The sequence below is a fragment of the Cydia pomonella genome, chromosome 1 (genome assembly GCF_033807575.1).
Source record: "Cydia pomonella isolate Wapato2018A chromosome 1, ilCydPomo1, whole genome shotgun sequence".
NCBI lineage: Eukaryota > Metazoa > Arthropoda > Insecta > Lepidoptera > Tortricidae > Cydia > Cydia pomonella.
In genome coordinates, this window is record NC_084703.1 from 37,076,210 (window position 1) to 37,098,915 (window position 22,706).

Genomic DNA, 22,706 nt, shown 5'->3' on the forward strand with positions numbered 1-22,706 from the left:
GATTTTCGCGGTAGGCCTCCAGTTATCAGACGGGCGGCTACTGGGAAAATCGAAATTCGTCAATTGCGGGCATTTTTCTCTGTCACTCTAATGACGTCTTACTAAGAGTAAAAGAGAAAGATCCCCGCAATTTGCGAATTTCGGTTTTCGCGGTAGGCCCCCTGATAATGTGTGGATGTAATTGGCAATTTACTATTATCTAATATCGCGGGCCCACCGCGGGACGCCTACTCTAGCGCTCTAGAAAGTAGAAACGGGACGTACCGCGTATAGCGGGACTGTTGGTAGCCCTAGTGACAATGGACACGCATGACCAAAGAATATAATACTCACTAGGAGCACTCAATATAATGCTCCGAAATCCTTATAAAATAAATAGGGAGCGTGCATGAACTGTAGGAGGCAGCACAGGAGCTGTCAGATTTTTGACTCGAGGCGTAAATGTGATGTTTACTGTTCCGATGTAGCCCACAAGATGGCAGAACCTCCAACGCGCACGGTCCCTATAAGATTAAAAAAAAAAGATTTGTGGGGTGACAATTATAGAGCCCTTTTCCGTCTCGTATGTCCACAGCCTTAAAATATTATTATGGCAGCACCACATAGTACATGACATTGACAACTCTGGCAACATAAAAATCCTGGAGGGAGGAGAACAGGCAGCCATTTTTTCCGCAATTGAAGAAATCAAGCGACAGGCCACATTGTTTGCGGCAAGCTAGCGTTTAGCACAAGCCACCGAGCTGGTTTATTTTTACATAGTTAATTTAGTAAATATTCTCGAAATATACATTCTCAAGATTTTGGCACACGAAGAGGGCTTCCACGATGGCTGAGAAAACGGACGTCAAGGTTTGTGCATAGCATACGTTATAACAAAAAATATACCTATCTTAACTTCCATCAGTTGATCGATTGTATGGTTATGGTACGTTATTGTCAAATAAATCTTAGTATTCTTAGTACACGACAAGAGTTCTTTAAAAATATTCTTTTTAAATTGTTTTAATTTGCGTTCTAGAGTAAGTAATAGAATGCCTATTCTGAAATATCCTTATCCTCCATTTCGCTTAGTTTGCTAGGTGTGACACCTTGAAAAAACCTACCCCCTTGTTTAAACAACAATTAACGGCTATTATTTCAAAAATATATGAATAATTTATGTGATAGGCCAACTTTGTAATTGCATTGTTTGTTGTATATCTGAGATCAGGTGATCTTGTATAGGTATTAAATTTAACACATAAGTAAGTAAAATTTGAAACTAATATATTTTGTCTTATAATTCATCTTGGGAATTATTTTATTACATAAAATTAAAATAATGTTTGTTCAGCCTACAGATTTTCTATAATATCCATATAATGATAGTTTCCTTTGTTCTTCTAATAAAATACCAAACAGCATGGTATTTTTTTTTACTTTGAGAGTGGGCTAGTTTTATTGAACAATTGTTTATCAGTCTCTATTACGATTTAAATATACCCTCACCTATACTGTGAAATATTTATATAGACTAAATTTTATTAATTGATTTGTATCTTGGATTTTTTTATTAGGAAATAACCAAACAGGTGTAATGCATGTATACTTCGTTTTTTTAGCTGTACAAAGATGGTAAACAAGCTTAACATATCTTTTTATGAAAAACACTTGAAAATTTAGTCACAGCAAATATTTAACAATTATATAGTTTCAAAAGTAACACCTGTACAATAATTTGTATTTTTTTATAAGCATTTTCATTAAAAAGACACAAAGATTGATTACCCTTTTTCCAATGCTAAAAAAACGAGGTATAGATGATAGATGCAAGTAACCTCTTTAATATTCTATTCAGGTTTTGAAAGTACCCTACACCTACAAAGTAATTTATAAATTACAAGTACAGTCACCATTAAATAGATATTGTCAGCCAAAGTTGCCAAATATATTCTAACACACCTTATATTTATCATTGATATTCTGATGTTTTATGATGTATTTGGCTACTTTGGCCATCACTGTCTATTTGTTGCTTGGTGTATCAGATGGAGCTCATAACTTATTAACTTTGAAACCAGTATTCATCATCTCATAACCAAGATTCACACTTGTGTGTTTTACTTATACTAGCAACCCGCCCCAACTTCGCACAGGTTAACTAATTATACACTTAAACCTTCCTCAAGAATCACTTTATTGATCGGTGAAAATCCATTCAGTAGTTTATCATAGTCGAGTTTATCGCAAAGAGGACTGTTTTATAGAGTGTTATAATTTGGGTTGCAGAATTTGTTGTAATGAGAGACCAATATTGTTCTTACATTCTTACACATACTTGAGTAAGTAAAAGTTACAGGTGTTAAAGCAGAATATGATTGTTACATAATTATAAAAGTGAATGTCTATTAGTTCAATTGGTGTTTGGTTATTTCTAACAATTACAATTTTCAATGTGATAGTAGGGACAAATACATTATTAAAACAAAATATTTAAAATAGAGTTGACCAACTGTTATAAATAACAGCTTTAAGTCAACCTGCTAACCAAGAAAGAAAGGTAATATTATCAGGTATTTGTCAATACTTGGAAATACTAATATTATTTCAATAATGCCAAATGTCATAAAAATAAAACTTAATACGCATACTGCTGCCGATGAACCTCTATGTTGGGTATATTATATATTTCACTAATTTCTGTCAGAATTCATATATCATTTGACTTGATGTTTTTCTAAAGTAATTTTCTTTATTTCCAACTTTTTTTATTGATATTGTTCTTTACAGGCGGAGGCCTTGCCCGACCTTGATGACCTACTGCAGTGTCCAGTATGCTATGAAATCCCTTCAGGCCAGATATTTCAGTGCAATGAAGGCCACCACGTGTGTGGTCGCTGCAAAGCGCGCCTCAGCCAGTGTCCTGTCTGTAGGGCTCTTTTCTTTGGAACTAGGAATTATGCAATGGAAGAACTCATTGCTAATGTTAGAAAATTAAGAGCTTTTGTAAGTATCCATTAATATAACACTATTGTAACAATTTTATGATACAAATAGTTAATCTTACTTCTGCAGCCTTATAATATTTAATATTTGCTAATGACAATGTAAGCTTACTTCCAATTCATCTCACTCGCACTAATACGTCAGTATGAGTGAAATGCACTGACATAAGTTTATGCAGTCTCGAGCATAAATGGACGTGGTAATTTCACAGTAAAGGGTACTAGTTCACTTTTACATAGATTCAGCACTACTTGGATCCTCTTGTCAGGCTAGATATGTGTTAAGTACATTATTTGTATGAACTTACGCTGGAAGCATATAGAGACATATTTTTAATACTTACAGAAATTAGGTGGAAAAGTAACAACAGGGTCGAGTGGCTCTGGCAGTAACACACCTGCAGAGGATGCAGCCGCGGGAGATCAAGATAATAACACTGGTGAAGATGAGGATAATGCCTCGGACCAGAATGTAAGCAAATAAAAACTTATTTTCATATAATTACTAAGCCATTATTCGCAGCTGTATTGTTATAACAGCATTTACAATTTCAATCACTTTTTTTTCAAACTTATCTGTCATTAAAAAACCATTATATACACAATTAATTATAATAATTGATACCTTAATTTTTTTTATACCACGTCGGTGGCAAACAAGCATACGGTCCGCCTGATGGTACAAATTGCATCTACTGTTCTGCACAGTATGCTTTATTAGATGCATTACTAATGGCATTGTAACTAAGGCGGGTCTTCTTAACATTTAATGCAGATCCTCACAGGTTATTCCCACTAGTTACCATTAAGTTGTTACCAGTGGTAATAACTGGGATTTTTTCACCACCTGTCTCCAGTGGTAACAAGTGGGAATCTTATTAAATTAAAATTAATTTTATAAAATATTTTAATATTCTATACTAACCAAAATCATCATCATGAGGCGTTTAACATCGTAGGTCTGTATGCGAGGGACAACGTCTCGTGGCTGTATAAGTCGTTGCAGGACATTTGCGACCGCATTTGTGGCAGCTGCGTGATGCACTTCTTTATCTGGATATTTTTGTTAGTATTGAGAACATAAAAATATTTTAGTGGTAACAACTGGGAATAAAAATTCCCACTAGTTAACACCAAGTTAGTTAACTGGCAGTAACTACTGGTTTTTGTTCCAGTTGTTACCACTGGCAACAGGTGAGAAAAAAAAATCCAGAGGTTACCACTGGTTACGCACGCCGGTCCGATGTGACAACGGAACATCGCTATTTAAATGCATAGCGTTGTCTCGCTTACACGGCAGAGCGGAGTGCGAAACTACATCAGTGTGATACTGCGTAATGCGGATGACGTCATACAGATTTACAACATAGACGCAACTCGTGCTGCCTTTTCGGTCAGAATTTGTTATTTTAGCAGCTACTATAAACTCTCGTTTTTGCCAATTTGCGTTTATAACTAATAGGGATGTCGACACATGTTGAATTTTACAACAAAATCTAGTTAAATAGATAGTAAATGTGCAATTTATCATAATAAATTGGACACAAATAAATGGAAATGATAAAATTCAAGACCTCCCTCTCCCTCCCTCCCGACTCTGGTCGCATAACAACATTTGTCATATTTTTAATTGTCTTAACACTTTACGCATAAAATTGTAAGTCATAAATATCTTTAATCGGGATTATTCCTGAGCATAACTGGGTTTTTGTCTTAAATGAGTTATTTCATTACTTTTATAGTCATAAATTTAATTCGCATAAAATTTTAGGTTAGGTTCGTTAGGTATGCAAAAAAAAATGACACTGCTATGTATGTCATCATTTAGACTGATCAAATATTATGGCTAAAAATGTATGACACAATATAATATGACTTTTCATTTGTATGTGCAATGATGATTATGACACAAGTGTTATGCGTATCAAAGATATGACTTGAACTTTTATGCAACCCAATATGGACCCAATATAATAGTGTTGTTTTTAATTTCCAAAAAAGAAAAAAAAGTTATACCATTCGATTCCTTACATTTTATTAAAAAGTAAATTTTATAGCAACTATATACATAAACGCAATATTTCATCCTCAAAATCGCAATTTTCTTGTTTTCTATAATTCAAGATGGTTTCGGCATGTAGTAAGGGGCGTTCGTGGGACTTCGCTTGTCTCCTCAGTTTAGTATCGCTTTAATGCAATGGGTCCCGTATGACGTAGATATTTGATCCTCAAAACAAACCTGATCGACTGATACTATTAATAAAAACGTGTCATCTACGAGTATCATCTAGCCTATTATTATCGTACACATATACGAGAACAAATCCACATCCAATCAATTACGATTTGATGCGATCGAATCGACGCGATGAGTAATTCTGGTCGCAAAGGCATTCATACTCTCAAGTTCTCTTGAGATGAAGACTTTGTTTTGACAATACAAAATTCATAATTTTAAGTGTTTTTGTTCGCCACTTTGGTTGCTTTAGTATGAGCATTGAATATTTATACCTACTAATCGTATGCAGCCTGCAATACGGCCACATCTTAAAATTCATGACTATTGTAGATTAAATCTTAATAAAATAATAAAGTTAAGTTTTCTTTAAAAAACCGGGTGCCCAGGTGTCTGTATAAATAAATATAAATTGACTAAGTCTCACAGTAAGCTCATCAAGGCTCGTGTTGTAGGTACTAAGACAAAGATATATATAATATACAAATACTTAAATACACATAGGAAACACCCATGACTCAGGAACTAACATTACCAGGATTTGAACCCGGGACCATCGGCTTCATAGGCAGGGTCACTACCCACTACGCCAGACCGGTTGTCTGGGCGTAGCCAGCCAGTGAACTAGGGGAAGGAGGGGAAGTTGATATCGCAGAGGAGGGGCATACATTGTATGTAAAATTTGAGCACGCCCCCCCCGTCTGTAATATGTACTGTACTGTGAACAGGAACTAGTGAGGCCTATCTTTATATGACTATGAGAGCAGAAGCATCTTTTATATGCTACACTCTAAGGTACTTCGTTTCACAGTGTTTATATATAAACATTATTTTCAGCTTCCACCTCTAAGGGCGCCTCAAGCTTGCAAGGGACTATTCCGTTGTTTATGCTGTAAGAATGGGAATTCAATTCGGTTGCCAGCTGCGCGTTTGCTGAACCATCTTCGTTATTTCCACTCTCCGGAGTTAATTGAGGTAAGTGTCTTGCAAATAAAAGTGCGACCATCTTAGGCTAGCCAGCTACGAAAAGTCACATAACGTCGGGGATAGTGCAATACCGCGTAATTAACAAAGTCGAAAGAGTTCGAAATTCAAACAATGTACAAGGTAATTGGACCTTACTGCATTTGTTATTTACGCGGTATTGCACTATCCCCGACGATAAGTAGGTACTTGTTATCAGTGAATGGGGGTTTGGGTGCCACACCGCGGTATATCAAGAAAAAATAGTATGGATACGCTTTTATTTATTTATATTAAGGAGAACCAACAGCTTTAAACTTACAGTAGGACAACAAGATTAATACAGAAAGACAATTACAGGAACTCACAAGTAATTACAAAGTATACTTAAAAAGTAATGCTAACACTGATGCACACACACATGCATGAAACCCTAGGTTCGGAAACACTTAATTCATAAACGCCCAGTTAATTGAGGTCTCGGGAATTCAAAAGAGGAAAACAACATAAAGTAAAGCAAATCAGATGTTTTTAAGCGCGCGATACCTTTTAAACTCTCGGCAAAAACGCTTTTTCAGTGTAGATAACATATTTATAAAATATACATTAAATAGCAGTTATTGAGGTCATTCACCCCAAGTGGCAACCAAAACCCCGATCACTGCTTAATATACATATCACCACATAAGTGCCAATGGTCAACTAATGTTGACGATGCATTGCGAATGTGGAAAGCCTTCCGCAATTATTCTCAATTAATACACGTTGCTTTCTTGCGAATGTAATCTTAACCTCCAGTAATATAAACCTGTGTGACTGACTCATTAAAATCTGATAGGTAGTTTAGTAGTGACAGACGTACAGGGAGTAGTTATTATTATTAGAGATGAGTATTAATGAATGCGTGCTACTTTGTTCTAATTCAGAAATGCCTGAATGCGAAGTTGAATGTGTATGCGAAATCGGATATCATAATTTTATTTACCCCTTCATACAACTCGATCAACCCGTAACTTTTCCTGTAAACATTGCCTTTCATGTAAACAATGGGCCCAAATGTATGAAAAATTAAATTCATGCATAAGTTTTTCAGTATGACATCACAGATTATAGGTTGTAATAACGCCCGATATTGGCTATGTGCAAAATTGGTGGTGGGGGAAATACAAGCGACGCCAATGCACCACCTGGTGGAAATATGAACTTTCGTGGGACGGCAACTTCATTTGGCAGCTGCCAACTGTCAAATAAGCAATATGTCCCACTAGAGCGGCACCACAGTCATGCACGGAGCGAATAATTTGTAACAATGTGCATCTTTCTAACGGACTTGTTTGAGTGCTACAGCTAGTTTTAATTTTCTGACGATCAATCCTGCATGACAACCTCCGTCGTGCATTGCTACCCTTATATACTCCTAACGGAGCAGACGGTGACCGTTAGTGGCGACAGCGATGTAGACGCATAAAGGCCACAATGCTGTCGCTGGTCATATACTCGTTCCCTCGCATAGTAAACACGAATCCGCATCGCTGCTATCACAATACAGCATCGCTACAGTCGCGATGTAGAATTCATTCAGACGCGATGCAGAATCGATGCTGTCGTGGATTACAGAATGTCTGTGGAATGTCCCGCCTCCATTCTTCCTATACCCGATGTCGCGCGAAATAGCCGCACGTTAGTAGTAATGCTGAATCAATTCAGACGGACGTTTGCATCGATGCAGAAGCGATGCTGAATTAACCCTTTTACCACATACGCGTCAATAGAATTTCAACCTTCTGAATCATCAAACCTGGATTAATTGGAATAAATTTGCATTTTTTTGGAAAAGCCTTGTAGATTGGTGCGGCATGACCGTGTTGCAAATGTCAGTTGCACTTTCACGAAACGCGCATAGTTGAATTTGAAATAAATAGTGAGTTGAATTTATTTTGTTTTGAAATCGAACTAAACAAGAAAATCAACTCTGTTCCATTGGGGTTTGCCGGTTGAAGTATTTTACCGCCACCATAGATTTTCCTGTCATTCCCTAAAATTGTGTAATGTTTTTTTGAAATATATGGTTTGGACGCTTTAAACATATCATACAACAAAACTAAAGACAGCGAAAACCTATGTTGGCACTATCTATGCAAACCTTTGACTGTTGCCGACCCGTAATGTTGGGGTTTTTGGGGGCGAAAAATCGATCTAGCTAAGTCTTATCTCTGGGATAATGCGCATTTTTGAGTTTTTATATGTTTTCCGAGCACAGCTCGGTCTCCCAGATATTGATATAAAATATGAATAGTATAGCTGAAGTATCTGCGCAGTACACACTCTAGTCTTTTTCTTTTGGATTTTGAAATTACCCTGACCAAAAAATCTACATGGCTCTTTTAAACACCATTACATTATTTTCAGATCCAAGTGAAACAGACTATAGTACCTATCTTGTCACAGTAACTATTCCTTTAGAAAGTAACAAGGTATCCAGCTATTTTTACAAGCTTTCATTTAACTTGACACATTTATATGTAAATAACTTGTTTTTCAAATCTTGATAACCATTTTTCAACCACTTCCTGATATCCGATTGAACTGAAATATTGCATACATATCTAAATCAGATCACAATGCAATATTATGATGACATGGAGCTGATCTGATGATGGAGACAGGAGGTGGCAAAGACAGCGCACCTTAATTGTGTTTGGGGCTTTTAAAATGGTTTCCATGAGTATTAGTTGCATGTGGAAAGATAAGTACAGTCAGCGATAAAAGGTTGTATCAAAAATGATTTTTTTGCAAAAACTTATTATTGAGTATGCACATCAGCGAAATGATTAGAATTGATTTTTGGTTCTGTTCATATTATGTACTTCAATTGTTGATCGAAAGATATTTTTCGTGCCTAATTTAAATAAAATGAAAATTGTTCCAAATGTTAAATATTCCCACTGCTTGGCCGCTAGACTGGTTGAATGTATTGCTTGTACTATTAGGATATGACATAGAAATTAGACATAGAGTTTTTTTATTCAACACCACATTGAAAAATGTTTACAGACAATGCTACAAAACATTACAAGCCTTAAAATGAAACTTAAGTAGGCACATATTAATGTTTACATGTAGATATCAAAAACTTTTAAAATTATAATGCTAAAAAGGAGTGTACCTCAGCATGTGTTGCAGCAGGCTTACCTACTACAACGCTGGTTTTCATGATATCTCATCGAAACTGCATGCTCTTAATTGTATATCACTAACTATAAGAAGTATTGATACATTTAACTACGTCAATATCTACCGTACCGGCCAGTAATATATCACTTCCATGTTTTTACGGTAGAACTTTAGGTAGTCTAGTAGTAGTCTTTTGTACGAGCGATGAGAAAAATTGGTCTCATGTAATGGTTTTTTCATAGATTTTTTTTTAAATACATAGTCAACTTCATTTTTTGCATCACACTTTCTCGAAAAAGATTTTATTTCATGCAGGTGTACTGAAAGATAAAGGCCTATATTGTTGCCGCGGGAGTTATGGATTGTGAAATAAGTCTACTCCCTAGGGAGTTATGGCTTTTTTTAAATGATGTCACTTATTCACAAAAACCAAATAGCATAAATGAGTTTTACTTTTGAAATCCTGACGTTTATAATTTAATTTTGTTTATGTTTAAAATGATTTAATTACATTAATTTAGACGGCCGTATCTAGAAACCAACCTGTATTGTTTACTCTATAGAAATACATGCTCATGCAAAAAACACAAAGGTGATACATTATTGGCCGATACTGTGTATTAAGTCACATTTAGTTTATATTCGTGGTTAATAATAGTTATTTACGATACAAGTGCAGAAAATAGGAATTTCGCAGCGAGTAGTGATAAATTAAAACACGACCGAAGGGACTGTTTTAAATCGACTCGAGTTGCGAATTACCTTTTCGCACGTGTATCGTACAACGCTTTACAGTACATATGGCTCTTTAAAGTTTCGACATATGCACGGAAAGTGCTCATTCCCGCACGCGTGCGGGAAAGTAGCACAGTACATATGTACTTGAATAGTACATTACGATACAAGTGCGAAAAGTAGGAAATTCGAAACGAGTGGCGATATATTAAAACACGACCGAAGGGAGTGTTTTAAATCCACACGAGTTGCGAATTACCTATTCGCACATGTATCGTACAACGCACATACGTAGATTTCAATTATTTAGGCGGCCAAAAATATTTTTTTCTGGAAAATAGCTATACGTACAATAGGAAATTAAAATAAACTCCTCTTGATCCGAAAAAAATATAATTATTGATTATGCAACATATTTACATCGATAAAATACAAAAAATAAAAATTATTTTTTAAATACCAACAAAATAAAAACGTCGTATGAATTATTAGTTACAAGCATAAATATGGTAAAATATCATATATATCTATATCTTAAATATATACTTATTACAAATAAAACTACTTAAACACATATTTTACTTTGAGAGAGTTCAAAGATTATTGGCTATCTCTAGAAGTATTTGGTTTGGCAGCCATCAACATTTCTATAGTTTCAGGTAGGAATGCTTTGTGACAAGGTTTCTTGATTTGTCTGCTTGAGCTGATCAGGGGGTCTGATGTTAATAAAAGCCGAAGTATCTGTGACATTCATGGATTCTTCTGGTGGATAACATTCTTGTTTCGCCTTTAGCAACAAGTCGTAGCAAGGGAAATGTTTTGGGTTTGTTGCTCTTATTATGTCATATTGCCGTCTTGAAAGATCAGCTTCCACGAACATCTGAAGTGCTTGCAGAGGCGTCAGTGGAGGTAACATGTCGTCGTCGTTATTCACTTTAGAATAGGCAGATCTATATTTGCTGGCTCGTGTCGGCGAATTAGTAATTTCTTTGAGAACTTTTGAAGCATTCCTTTGCCCAGTGTTTTGTAAAACAGATTGTGCGGCATGGATGATGACGTCATGCTTCAAAGTCGCGCGGACTTCTTCCGTTTTTCTTCTTTTGCTTCGCTCACTTAAATCTTCGAAAGATTTTGCTGGCCTACCTTGACGAGAGGCCGATTCTATCGGAATCTCGAAAGTTCCTTCTAACCAATCTCGGTTGTTTTTTAGGAAAACTTCTTCGTGTTTACTGGCTTTCATCCATCTTTTCATGAATTTGGTCTTGATATAAGAATACCTTTGCTTCAAACACTTTTTAGCATTTTCGGTGTCTCCATAACGTATCAAAAGAAAATCTTCATACGAATCGAGTTTTTCCCTTAAACTTGGTAAATTTTGTCTTTGTACCTGTTGAAACAGGTACTTCCGAGTCACTATTTTAGTACCCGAGGTACCAGACGGACCTAAAACAAAAAATAATTCGATTTAATACAATTTAGCACTAACGTGGTATTTTTCTCAATTTCGACCCCTAAGATTCAAATGCTCTTATTTGGGAAACGCGCGGGTTTCCGCGGCTAATTTTTTACTGGTATGATAGAAAAATAAGTAAAGTATAGAAAAATAAAGAAAACATTGCTCGGACGGACCCTTAAGTTAGTTAAAAGACATATTTAATTGTAAGAAACAAAAAATCTGACTTATTGATAGAGCTATCTTTGAAAAATTAAAAGTTTATCAAAGGCAGTAGAAACTAAAAAAGTTACTATTAAAAAACATAGGTTCTTACCTGAATTACTGCAATCCATCACTGACACTCGAAAATAAGTAGTTAAAAAACAAATATGAATTTTACAAAAGTTGTAAGTTTAGGAGCGCCGAGAACAGACACGTACACGTTAAGCGACTATCGAATTCCGACTACCTGAGGGAAGCTCTTGCGCATCTACGAAGGGTGGGAGGGGGTGCCCATTGTATTCCCGGAACTGTTTACTACCTGAGTAAATGGTTATCTTATCATTAGTTTTTTTTTCGGATAGCGAGTTTTGGCCGCCTAATTAGTTGAAATCTACGTATGTGCAACGTTTTACAATACATATGGCCCTTTAAATGTTCGACACAGTAACGTAATATGCTAATTTTCGCACTAGTGCTATAAAGTAGCACCATATGTACTGTAAAAATCTTTTCAAGTCTTAAATATTTATATCGAAAAAAAAACGTTTATTTCTGTTCTTTGCAGGGTCAATCTGAAAATGGTGAATATGTGCAAGCATGGCAATTTTCTACTGTTCCTGGTAGGATTGTCACGGCAGTGCGAGTGTCCGATATGGGCATTTTCTTTTTAATTATTGAAATTAGCAGTGAGTATGACGTTATTTTAATGTATGTTATTTATCCCATACCAAGGACCTTTTATTCAAGCTGGATGTTCTGTCTGGGCCATCCCGTTGAGGCGCGTCAATATTATTATAACCATGAACGATGTTACACCCTTTTGCATTTTTTCCCGTATTATGATTCACTTGAAAGTAGCTGAACAGAGGGCCTACCGCGAACCACGTTCGACGCACTACTCTGTCGCACTTGTAATTTCGTACGTAAGTGTGACAGGGAGGCAACACTTCGAACGTGGTTCGCGGTAGGCCCTCTGCTTTCAGTCCGACGCTACAGCTCTTTTAAGGGCCACCCCACACTGGTGTATTTTGAGCGTCGGCGTCTAGTCAGCGCTATGGAAAATGGCGTTGCTGCGCAGTTGCGCCAACGTTGCGTCACCCTGAGAATGAGATTTTGTCATTTTAGTCTATCGAGCCAACTTTCGTGTCCGATTGAAGATTCGGTTTTTCCCAAAAAAACATGTTGCGGCCGTAGTTTCGGTACCGGCCGAATAAAGGCCGGGCTGAAACTTACGTAATGGTACTTCTTGCTATGAAACTGAACTATGTGACAAAGACCAAAAGTTAGGACAACAATATGAATAAACTGATTTATGTATACAGAAATTAATTGGTTTATTGGAAAACATAATTCCCCTAATGAAGGCGCCACTGGACGGTCGACGCAGTCTCAATATGTGTATAAATGCAGTTTTATGTTTTTTTTTAAACAATTTTAACATGTCTACAAAAGTTTCGGTATCGGGTTCAGCAAAAAACATTTCAGTCGGACACTAACTTCAACCTTTTAAGGTTTGAGGCTGCTCTGCAAATATAGTTTAGTTTCCGTGTGAATATTTTCATGGCATTGCCCTTGTTTAAAACGTTAAAATTCAATTTAACACTAAAACTGCGGTAACACCTCAACAAAATGGCTTAGGGTGCAATTACAGTGGGTTCTTCACGTAATGCGGCCGCCGAAAAGTATGAGGTTTCCAGACAATGGGCGGGACCACACAGAGCAAGCAATTTCTTCGCGCACAAAACGGCCAGTGTAGATCTGTGTGGACCCGCCTAATGACAATCCCTGCGGCTAACGGATATCCAGCTTGGCTAAAAGGTACTTGTAAAGGTACGTTATGGTTATACTATTTGTTTAATAATAAACAAGTATAGTTCAATAAATAAATTTGTAGACCGATTCCCAAGTAAAACCCTTATTATATTTAATGATATTGATAGCAGTTATAGTGGCTTAATTTTTAAAACAAATAAATGGAAAATGTGCATATGAGCACAAGCTCAGAATAGATGCTTGACAGCGAAAGGTCACAAAAATACGCTGTCCTCGTTCACTATCGTTCGAGAAATGAGCGCATTCTAACAGTCGAGTAGTAGACCACTGCCACAAGCCACAACCTAAGACTTCCGAGGATGCCACGAGCCACAACCTAAGACTTTCGAGGTTTCATCGGCCAGACCAGATATTAGTACTGTAAGGTGTTACAAAATCAAATGATTTACTAATCCTTCTTTTCAGATGAATCTGTTCACGCATGGCTGTCGATGGCTGCCGCCCCATGGGTTACAAACGAATTTAGTTATACTGTGACCATATCGGGGAATGATCGGGAAGCTATTTTCTCCGATTGTGTAAGTATCGTTGTTCTTATTCATTGAAATTGGCTATTGTAAAGTTCAGTACATAAAGGTGGTTTGGCCGGATACTAGATACCGGATATCCGGCCGTTGGGTCCGCCGAATATCCTAATAGGCTAAAAGTTTTGTCAAATTTATTCAATAAGATCGCAGGATTGCTTTAGTTCGATGCAGGTTGCAACTTGTTTCTAGGCATAGGCCTGCCTTTTAAATTGTGTCGTTTGAAATAACCATAGACAATTTGGAAGTGAATTAATTATCATTTATTGTTTTTCAAAGAATTCACCATGATATCTGATACACTTTTTCTCAAACCAGTTTTGGAAACACTTATTCCACTCTGAAGTGGGCGTTGCCAAAATGGCCGATTCGGGTGTGCGATAAGGTTGACCACGAATACTGTTTGATTTTTGGGATTGTGAAAAAATCGTTAGGGTTTAAGTAGTTTTTACGTTTTTCTTGTGTAAAAACGCTTTTGTCAGCCTGGAAGTGTGAGAGCTTGCATTCTCGTGGTGCAGTATCATTCAGCGTTTCGGGTTTTTTTTTTCTCGGGAACTCTGCGATAACTTGTGGCAAGCAAACTGTCGTATACCGGTCAGTATTAACCGTTGTACGATATTGTAGCACGATACTTGCAAAGTGACCAGCCTTTGCCACGAACGACGCAACCATTATCTTCGAAGTGCTTGTAAAGCGTATGACTTTATCCGTTTTTGGCTCATCTTGGAAGATTCAAACTGTCGACTGCTGCTTAGAATCTGTATCATAGGTATTAATCCAAAATTCATCACCACTGATCATATCGCAGACGTGTTTTGACTTTTCGATCGCTCAGCAAATGCGGTATCCATTGCGAGATTAACTTTCTTACACCGAGCTCTCCATGCAAGATTTTTTTTAATTGCTGTCCCTGAAATGCCCACAAGTGCCTCCACTATTTCACGGTATGTCACGTGACGATCTTCGACGATCAGTTGTCTCAGTGTCGATGTTCTCTTGGGTCACGGCGGATTTTGGACATGGTAATGTTTATCATATATATTTTTTAGATTTTTCATTCTGTTATTTTAGAAGTTACGGGGGGGGGGGGACACATTTTTTCACTTTGGAAGTGTCTCTCGCGCAAACTATTCAGTTTAGAAAAAAAAATGATGTTAGAAACCTAAATATCATTTTTGAAGACCTATCCATAGATACCGTATGGGTTTCATGAAAAAAGATTTTTTGAGTTTCAGTTCTAAGTATGGGGAACCCCCAACATTTATTGTTTTTTTTTTTCTATTTTTGTGTAAAAATCTTAATGCGGTTCATAGAATACATCTGCTTACCAAGTTTGAACAGTATAGCTCTTATATTAGTTTCGGAAAAAAGTGGCTGTGACATAATCGGACAGACAGACGGACATGACGAATCTATAAGGGTTCCGTTTTTTGCCATTTGGCTACGGAACCCTTATAGGATCACTTTGTTGTCCGTTTGTCTGTCTGTCCCTACCCATTATGTCGGGAACGCGTGGAGGTATCATGTTGAAATGAAAACTCAGGTGTACAGTCCCTTGAAGCTGAGTAAAATCTTGTAAGTTAAATGTAAAAAAAAGATACGGCCATTTATGCCGCAAAAACGTACCTTTCGACACTATCAAGGGATTCACAATTTATAGGGTTCTTTCTTCTGACTTAGAAGTATCAAATTTGGCAAGTTATATCGTCAAAAAATAGTTAAAAAATAAAAAGATGAATCTGCACAGAATCCTCGGTGAGCGAGTCCAACTCGCACTTGTTTTTATTAATGAACATATTTCGGTACTTGTCATTTTGGATAAATGTTTATCCACTAATGAACTTGCTGAATGATAAATATCTTCAAATGTGTTATCATTGTTATAGGTGTGGTCGGTCCGATCCTGCGAAGGTTTCCTTAAAAAACGAGGCCGTTGTTTGGTGGTAACAGGGTTGGACGCCCGCGCTCTAGTCGCGCCCGCGACGATCAGCGGCAAGCTGTCGGTGACGCGCGTGCGGCCCGACGACGCGCACCAGCACCTGCAGCACCCGCGCGCCGTGCTGCGCGTCGCCAGCCGCGGCGGCCCGCGCGACCTCGCCCGCGACGCCGCCCAACTGCTGGACCCGTTCATCCAGCACCTGCAGAACGACGTCGCCCGCCTGTCTCGCGCGCTCGACCGGGAGATACGAGACCACACGCCGGCCGCGCCGCCCGTCGCGCCTCCGCCCGCGCCCGAACCGCAGGATGCCCACGGGCTCGTGGCGGCCCCGCCCACCTTATCTCGCAACGCCCGTAGACGCATGCGAAACAGACTTCGAGCCACATTGAACGAGGCTCAGGACGTATCTGAACGTGTTCCTGCTCAAAATAATGCTGCCGCTCAGAGATCCAACGGACACGTACCGAATAATATTATACACGCAACAACCGGGTATATACAAGTGGTCCCGGCGCCTGCTGCACAACGCACAAATGCACAATCTAACACTAGCGCTAATTCCAATGCTCGGAACAATAGCGCGCCGAACAATCCAATACGTATCCAAACGGGTTTGGCTATTGTACAGCCATCGCCTCCATCTACCGCTCCCGCCGCGCGTCAAAATGTGCAATCGAACGTGGCTTCGCAGAGAAATGTCCCTACCATTCCTGTGCAAATTCAAACTGGTTTGGCTATAGTACAGAATCAAGCCGCACGAGGCGGAAATTTACAGGCAAGCGGCGTTGTGCAGCGCGCTACCCCGGCGCCAGCGGCCCCGCCCGCGCCCGCGCCCGGCCCGGCCGCGTCCGCGAGCGGCTCGTCCAACGGCCAGCAACCGCAAAACGCTAACCGCAACAAGAAGAAGCGCCGTCATCGTAGATAAATATTGATTTACCATTGAATGTTACATTTATTTAATATTAAGTATTTCAAAGTATAAGATTGACTAATTGATAAGGTGACTGCTAATTGAACCTCTGTTTAATCTCTGTACCTTTCTCTGGGATTACCCATGCGGATGAAATACTTAAGTAATATCGAATATATTCATATATACTGACACCACTACTTTACAAGTGCTGTGATAAATACGAATGGCAGATTATTGCCATGAAAATGAATATTATCAATTTAGGTTTTAATAAATTGACAATGATGGTCCCTCAAGGTATTGTGAAGAACCTCAGGTTACTTGAGCCATCTCCCAGAGTGATAATAATCGATAATGACTGTTTCAGTACATTTTTAATTATGTTACAATATGCATTGAACTGTAATAATTAATTTGACTAGTTATACAAGTATAATGTTTGTTTTTTATTAATAATATAATCTGTTGTAGAATTGTAATTATTAATGTGATTGAAATTGACAATTTATTGCTATGTTTAACTATTATACTTGTCACGACATAGAGATGTAATAATAATGTATTATTAAATCGTATGGGTGTTTTTATATATTCTAATGACCAAATATTTACTGATATGAGAAGATACGTAAAGTTATTCATAAACGTGCTACTAGCCCCAATAACATTAATCGGTAGGTCATTTTGACTCACGTATTTGAAAGAAACGGATAATAAAAAGTAAATGAGCTAATCGAGTCTTGTTAAGTTTGATGAGTAAGGGGGTTAGACAATACTCAATAATATGACATCTGTACTGTGTGTTCATAATATATCTGAGGCACTCACATGTTCAAAATTAAGGTTTCTATTACATTCTGGGACATTCTCTTCTAACAGTGTAACGGCAGACTAGGGTGATGCATTAGTTTAATATCTTTCATCCTTTGCTTTGATCTACCAGTGTCCACATTAATTACTTTCCACGTTGTTTTAATTATATCGGAGCTAGTTAGGGTTCCGTTTTTTGCCATTTGGCTACGGATTATAGATTCGTCATGTCTGTCTGTCCGATTATGTCACAACCACTTTTTTCCGAAACTATAAGAACTATAGTGTTCAAAACAAAAATAGAAAAATAACAATAAATTTTAGGGGTTCCCCATACTTAGAAGTAAAACTCAAAAAAAAATTTTTTTCGTAAAACCCATACGTGTGGCGTGTCTATGGATAGATCTTTAAAAATGATATTGAGGTTTCTAATATCATTTTTAGCTCAATAAGGCTTGTGTTAGAGTCTATTCAGATAGAGGAGTCGTGGAATGTATTGGGCCCCATACATTCCACGACTCTTCTCTTTCCGCACAGACTATACTTGAAAAACAACATACGTGCTTTACATCGCGCAAATTAGTAATACAGTTTGCAGATAGATGGCGCTGTTCACAATTATAGCAAAGAGAATTTGAAATAGAGGTGTATTGCCATTGTCAAAGTAAACTTTGTAGCCACGTAAATTTACTGCCATCTTGCTACACTAAATTAAAACTTTTAGAACACCGTTTGAATTTGATCCTTATTCTTTGACTGATATGTATTAAATATAAATAAATTAATAGTTTAAAAAAGCGGCCAAGTGAGAGTCGGACTCTCCCATGAAGGGTTCCGTACCATTTATAACGTATTAAAAAAAACTACTTACTAGATTTCGTTCAAACTAGTTTTCGGTGGAAGTTTGCATGGTAATTTATAATATATGTTTTTTAGATTTTTCATTCTGTTATTTTAGAAGTTACAGGGGGGGGGACACATTTTACCACTTTGGAAGTGTCTCTCGCGCAAACTATTCAGTTTAGAAAAAAAATATATTAGAAACCTAAATACCTATCATTTTTGAAGACCTATCCATAGATACCCCACACGTATGAATTTGATGAAAAACATTTTTTTTTTAATTTTATGACGTATTAAAAAAAACTACTTACTAGATCTTGGAGGTTGTCGCTTTCAGATGTGGTGTTAACGAAGACTGCTGCTTATACCTTGGATAGCTAATATGGATAGCCCTTAGATTCTTTTGACATATTGTGCTGTTTCCAACGCATGATGTGGAAAAACACATGAATTCAGGCCGAATGAATGGCAAACGTGCCCATTTTTAATGGGAAGCATGAGAATATGACTGAATAGACTTACAGTTCGGATCGAAGGTCATTGGGAACAAGTAACCCCTTAATGCAAGCCAGTTACTAGGGAAATCAAGTTATTATCATCATCAATCATTTATTGTCAACTATGTGAGGTGTTCAATAAAGAGGTATTGTATTGTATTGTTATTATACCTAGCCTATATTCATTTACAAACCATATTTTACTCACAGTCTATTCAAAACTATACGTAATTCACCGACCAGTGAACTGAATTGATAAAATTTTCAAGAAAAACAACAATTTAATGATATTTTTTTGCAAATGCCGCCGCCGATAATTTTCCATTCGGGGCACACGTCTATATCCTAAAAACACTAGAAAACACGCTTTTATAAATGCACGTGTTAGCGCGCCCCACTCGCTGATCGGGTCCCCGCCTCCCCGCGCTCGCTCCCCGCGCGCCGCCACCGCCGTCGACACATCGCGCGCCCGATCGAACTAGCTCTGCAAAATGACCCCACAAACATTGTGCCGAAGCGGGCGGGGCGTCAACTTTGTGCCGCGGAGCTATTTAGTTCGCAAATGGCGGCTCGTTGTGACAGTCATAATAAGAACTATTCAAATTATATCTTTAACGAAAGAAATATGCCTTATTGTACGGATAAATGATATGCTAGTCGTTCAACAAACACTGGAAAAAATATGGGATTACTTTCCACGTATAGTTTACCTAGGATCATATTATTTTGATTTCTCTTTATCACAACCTTTGGCTTTATATGGGGATGATGTTATGCATTTTAAACAACCATTGATATTAAGAAACTTTAATTTTTAATTTGTTCAGGTTGTTAATAATTTATATTTGCGATAGTAAATAGTAATCGCCGTTGTAGGTGGAGGTTTTTTATATGTACTTTCTTACTAAGTCCCGGTATCTCGCTGCTATTTATAACTTTTCGTTAAGTTCGCGGACGGCTGGACCGATTTGGCTAATTTTGGTATTGGAACATTTCTAGGTCCAGGGAAGGTTTGAACGGTGAAAAATTATGGAAAGAATGCGAGGAAAATAGTAAAAGCAATAGATAGATACATAGATAATCCGTTTATTTATTTGCCACAATACACACAGGAAATACAATTAATAAAATGACAAAAAAAAAACAGATAATACAAAAATATACGAGAGAAATACACATTTATACAAAATAATGCTATTTTTCTCAAAATGTAATTAAATATTGAAATTACTTAATTCAAATTAGGTCCGGAAATACTACATATCAGGTGCGATGAGTGAAGATGATATGTAAAGGAATTTCATACAGCCTTACACACCTAGGCCTGTAAGGCAACATTCTTTTGTTTTTAAACATCAAATTATGACACGTCTTGGCATTCAACCATAAAAAACCTATAAGCAAAATTCTGCCACAAAGAGCATATAATCACTACGTTTTAAGAGACGGGACTTCCATACTAGCGAGTGGAATCCCTTTGTTTCGCAAATCATTACCAAAATGTACGACAAAGAACTGTCAAAGAACCATAGTACCAACATAAGCAATTTAAATAGTGTAGTACGCTATACGCTTGCGTTTCTTATCGATATCGATAAAATGGGGAGGGTGGAAATATAGACTCTTGTCTACAAATTTTGTACTCGAAATCAAGTTAGGATCGAGTCCACATTTAAGTTGTATGTTATATAGTGGATAGTTCTATGAGTGGACTAATACGTGGTCGAGCTTAATGTGGACTCGATTTTTTTTAGAACACCTTGTTGTTCTTCACCACTAGGAAGGATCAAAGTAGCACTTTTTTTCCCTACTAGGAGGGATCACTTTTTTCCTCTTTTTGCATACTTCTTAGGTTAAATTATTTAATTTAATTACCATTAATTAAGTTTATTTATTTATATTTAGGTGATGTGAAAAGCAGTATGTAAATTTATCACGTGGTAGCAAAAATATTTCCACCTTAGGGTGGTATTCCACCTATCCAATTTCTTGGTCCAATGTTATTGCGTCTCACTCTGTCATTAATCAAAATGTGAGACGCAATACACATTGGACAAAGAAATTGCATAGGTGGAATACCACCCATAGGCGTTAACACTTGAATCCCTCACTACGCTAGGATTCTATTTTAGAATACCTCGTTACACTCAGATTGTAATTATAAATCCTTCACTATTTTTTTTCTTAATTTTTTTTTTATTAAAAGCACTATTTTCAAAATGATCTGCAGATACATGTTTCAATAAATGTAACTTTTCTATGGGAAGATGTATCAGGTCTTCGTTCCCAACAATTTCAACCCACTGCCTGCATCTGAAAACATACAGCCTTGGTTATGTACAGTTTATATTCCAAGTGTTTGCTAATGAGATGATCAACTGATTATTTAGCGCTAATATGCATCTATAAATCAAATCAAATATGTTAAATAATGACCATTAATGCATAGATGATAGATAATTTTCCACTGAAAATCTTCGACGAATTTATTTTGTGTCATATTGCATGCAAGTTCTCAGGAAATTTCACATATTTTATTTAATTACTTACACTGATATACAAATAAACATACAATTATCGATAGTTTTAGTACATCCCTAGTTCACAACTAAAAATAATATAAAATATCAAATTTTCGATGTGTTTAAAGCCTGCTGCACCAAAATAAGGTCAAAAGTATCTAAAGCAATACGTACCGGTCTTTATCCAAGGGAAATTTCGCCATAAAATCCCTTTTTTCATGATTTTCTCGAGTGACTCGCTTGCCACATATTTCACACTTAGTAAACCGTTTTCTCGGTGGCATTGTAACAAACTCGTTCTTTATTCTGATCACGGTTCACTATTTTCGATATTTTCACTAAATATTAAAGAAATTGCACGAAATACCCGAACAAAACATTGAAGCCTTCATAACAAACAAAACAATTAGGCTGACAGTTGACTTGATGTAAACTTGACAGAATAAATAGCACTGACGTTTTATTTTTCTTCGTTGGCAAAGATTTGCGAAACAAGTTCCATACAAAACTTATTTTGTTCCTAGTTGCGTCAGCCTGTTCTGCCATTTTGTTTTTTTTTTTCTTTTTTGTGTTTGTTAAATATTATTTCAGGGATTCAAAGGTTAGGTTTTTTTTCAGTCATGCAGAAATCTTTATAGGGCTGTATCTCCTAAGCCGTGCGTCGTAGCGTAAAAATAATCAAATTTTCGTTCCCCTTTTAGTAACCCGAAAGTAATAATAACAATCATCATCATCATCCTATATTATTTATTTTTTTGATTGCAAGTTTGAGAAAAGCACTATACAAATCTCGGCAAGAAACGGGGTTGCCGGCCGCGTATCCCTAGCCGACCTCGCTACGCTCGTTTCCCGTCCTCTATAGTAATGTACTCCCATACAAACTGTTCCTATGACGACGTGTTCAATACGAATTTCTGCATGTTTGTTCTGATCAAGATGAAAATCGATATCTGACGATCCTAGAGGACCTTTATAATAAATATGATGTCAAAATTAAACAAATGCCCGCCATCTTGTATTTCTGCATTTTGGCTCTGATCGAGATGAAAATCGATATCTAAGGATCCGAGTGA

General features: G+C 37.1%; 1 protein-coding gene and 1 long non-coding RNA gene across 2 annotated transcripts; one reads left to right on the plus strand and one right to left on the minus strand.

Annotated features, from left to right (window-relative positions):
• The first annotated feature begins 516 nt into the window (after nt 1-516).
• On the plus strand, nt 517-17,536 carry LOC133521889 (uncharacterized). The gene is made up of 7 exons (XM_061857004.1): nt 517-852; nt 2,773-2,988; nt 3,334-3,459; nt 6,061-6,198; nt 12,318-12,438; nt 13,991-14,103; nt 15,996-17,536. Exons 1-7 carry the CDS (start codon nt 829-831, stop codon nt 16,971-16,973), a joined length of 1,716 nt encoding a protein of 571 aa, XP_061712988.1. The 5' UTR covers nt 517-828; the 3' UTR covers nt 16,974-17,536.
• A 3,750-nt stretch (nt 17,537-21,286) lies between these two features.
• Nucleotides 21,287-22,353, minus strand: LOC133522028 (uncharacterized). The gene is made up of 2 exons (XR_009799983.1): nt 21,808-22,353; nt 21,287-21,424 (listed from the first exon to the last, which is right to left on the minus strand). It is a non-coding gene; the product is annotated as an uncharacterized LOC133522028 (long non-coding RNA).
• Nucleotides 22,354-22,706: the final 353 nt, after the last annotated feature.

Bases quoted from the DNA above. Each gene is read 5' to 3' on its own strand.
- LOC133521889 (XM_061857004.1), top strand. From the start codon at position 829: ATGGCTGAGAAAACGGACGTCAAG. The intron at 2,989-3,333 runs GTAAGTATCCAT...TAATACTTACAG, and splicing joins TTAGAAAATTAAGAGCTTTT to AAATTAGGTGGAAAAGTAAC. The intron at 12,439-13,990 runs GTGAGTATGACG...CCTTCTTTTCAG, and splicing joins TTTAATTATTGAAATTAGCA to ATGAATCTGTTCACGCATGG.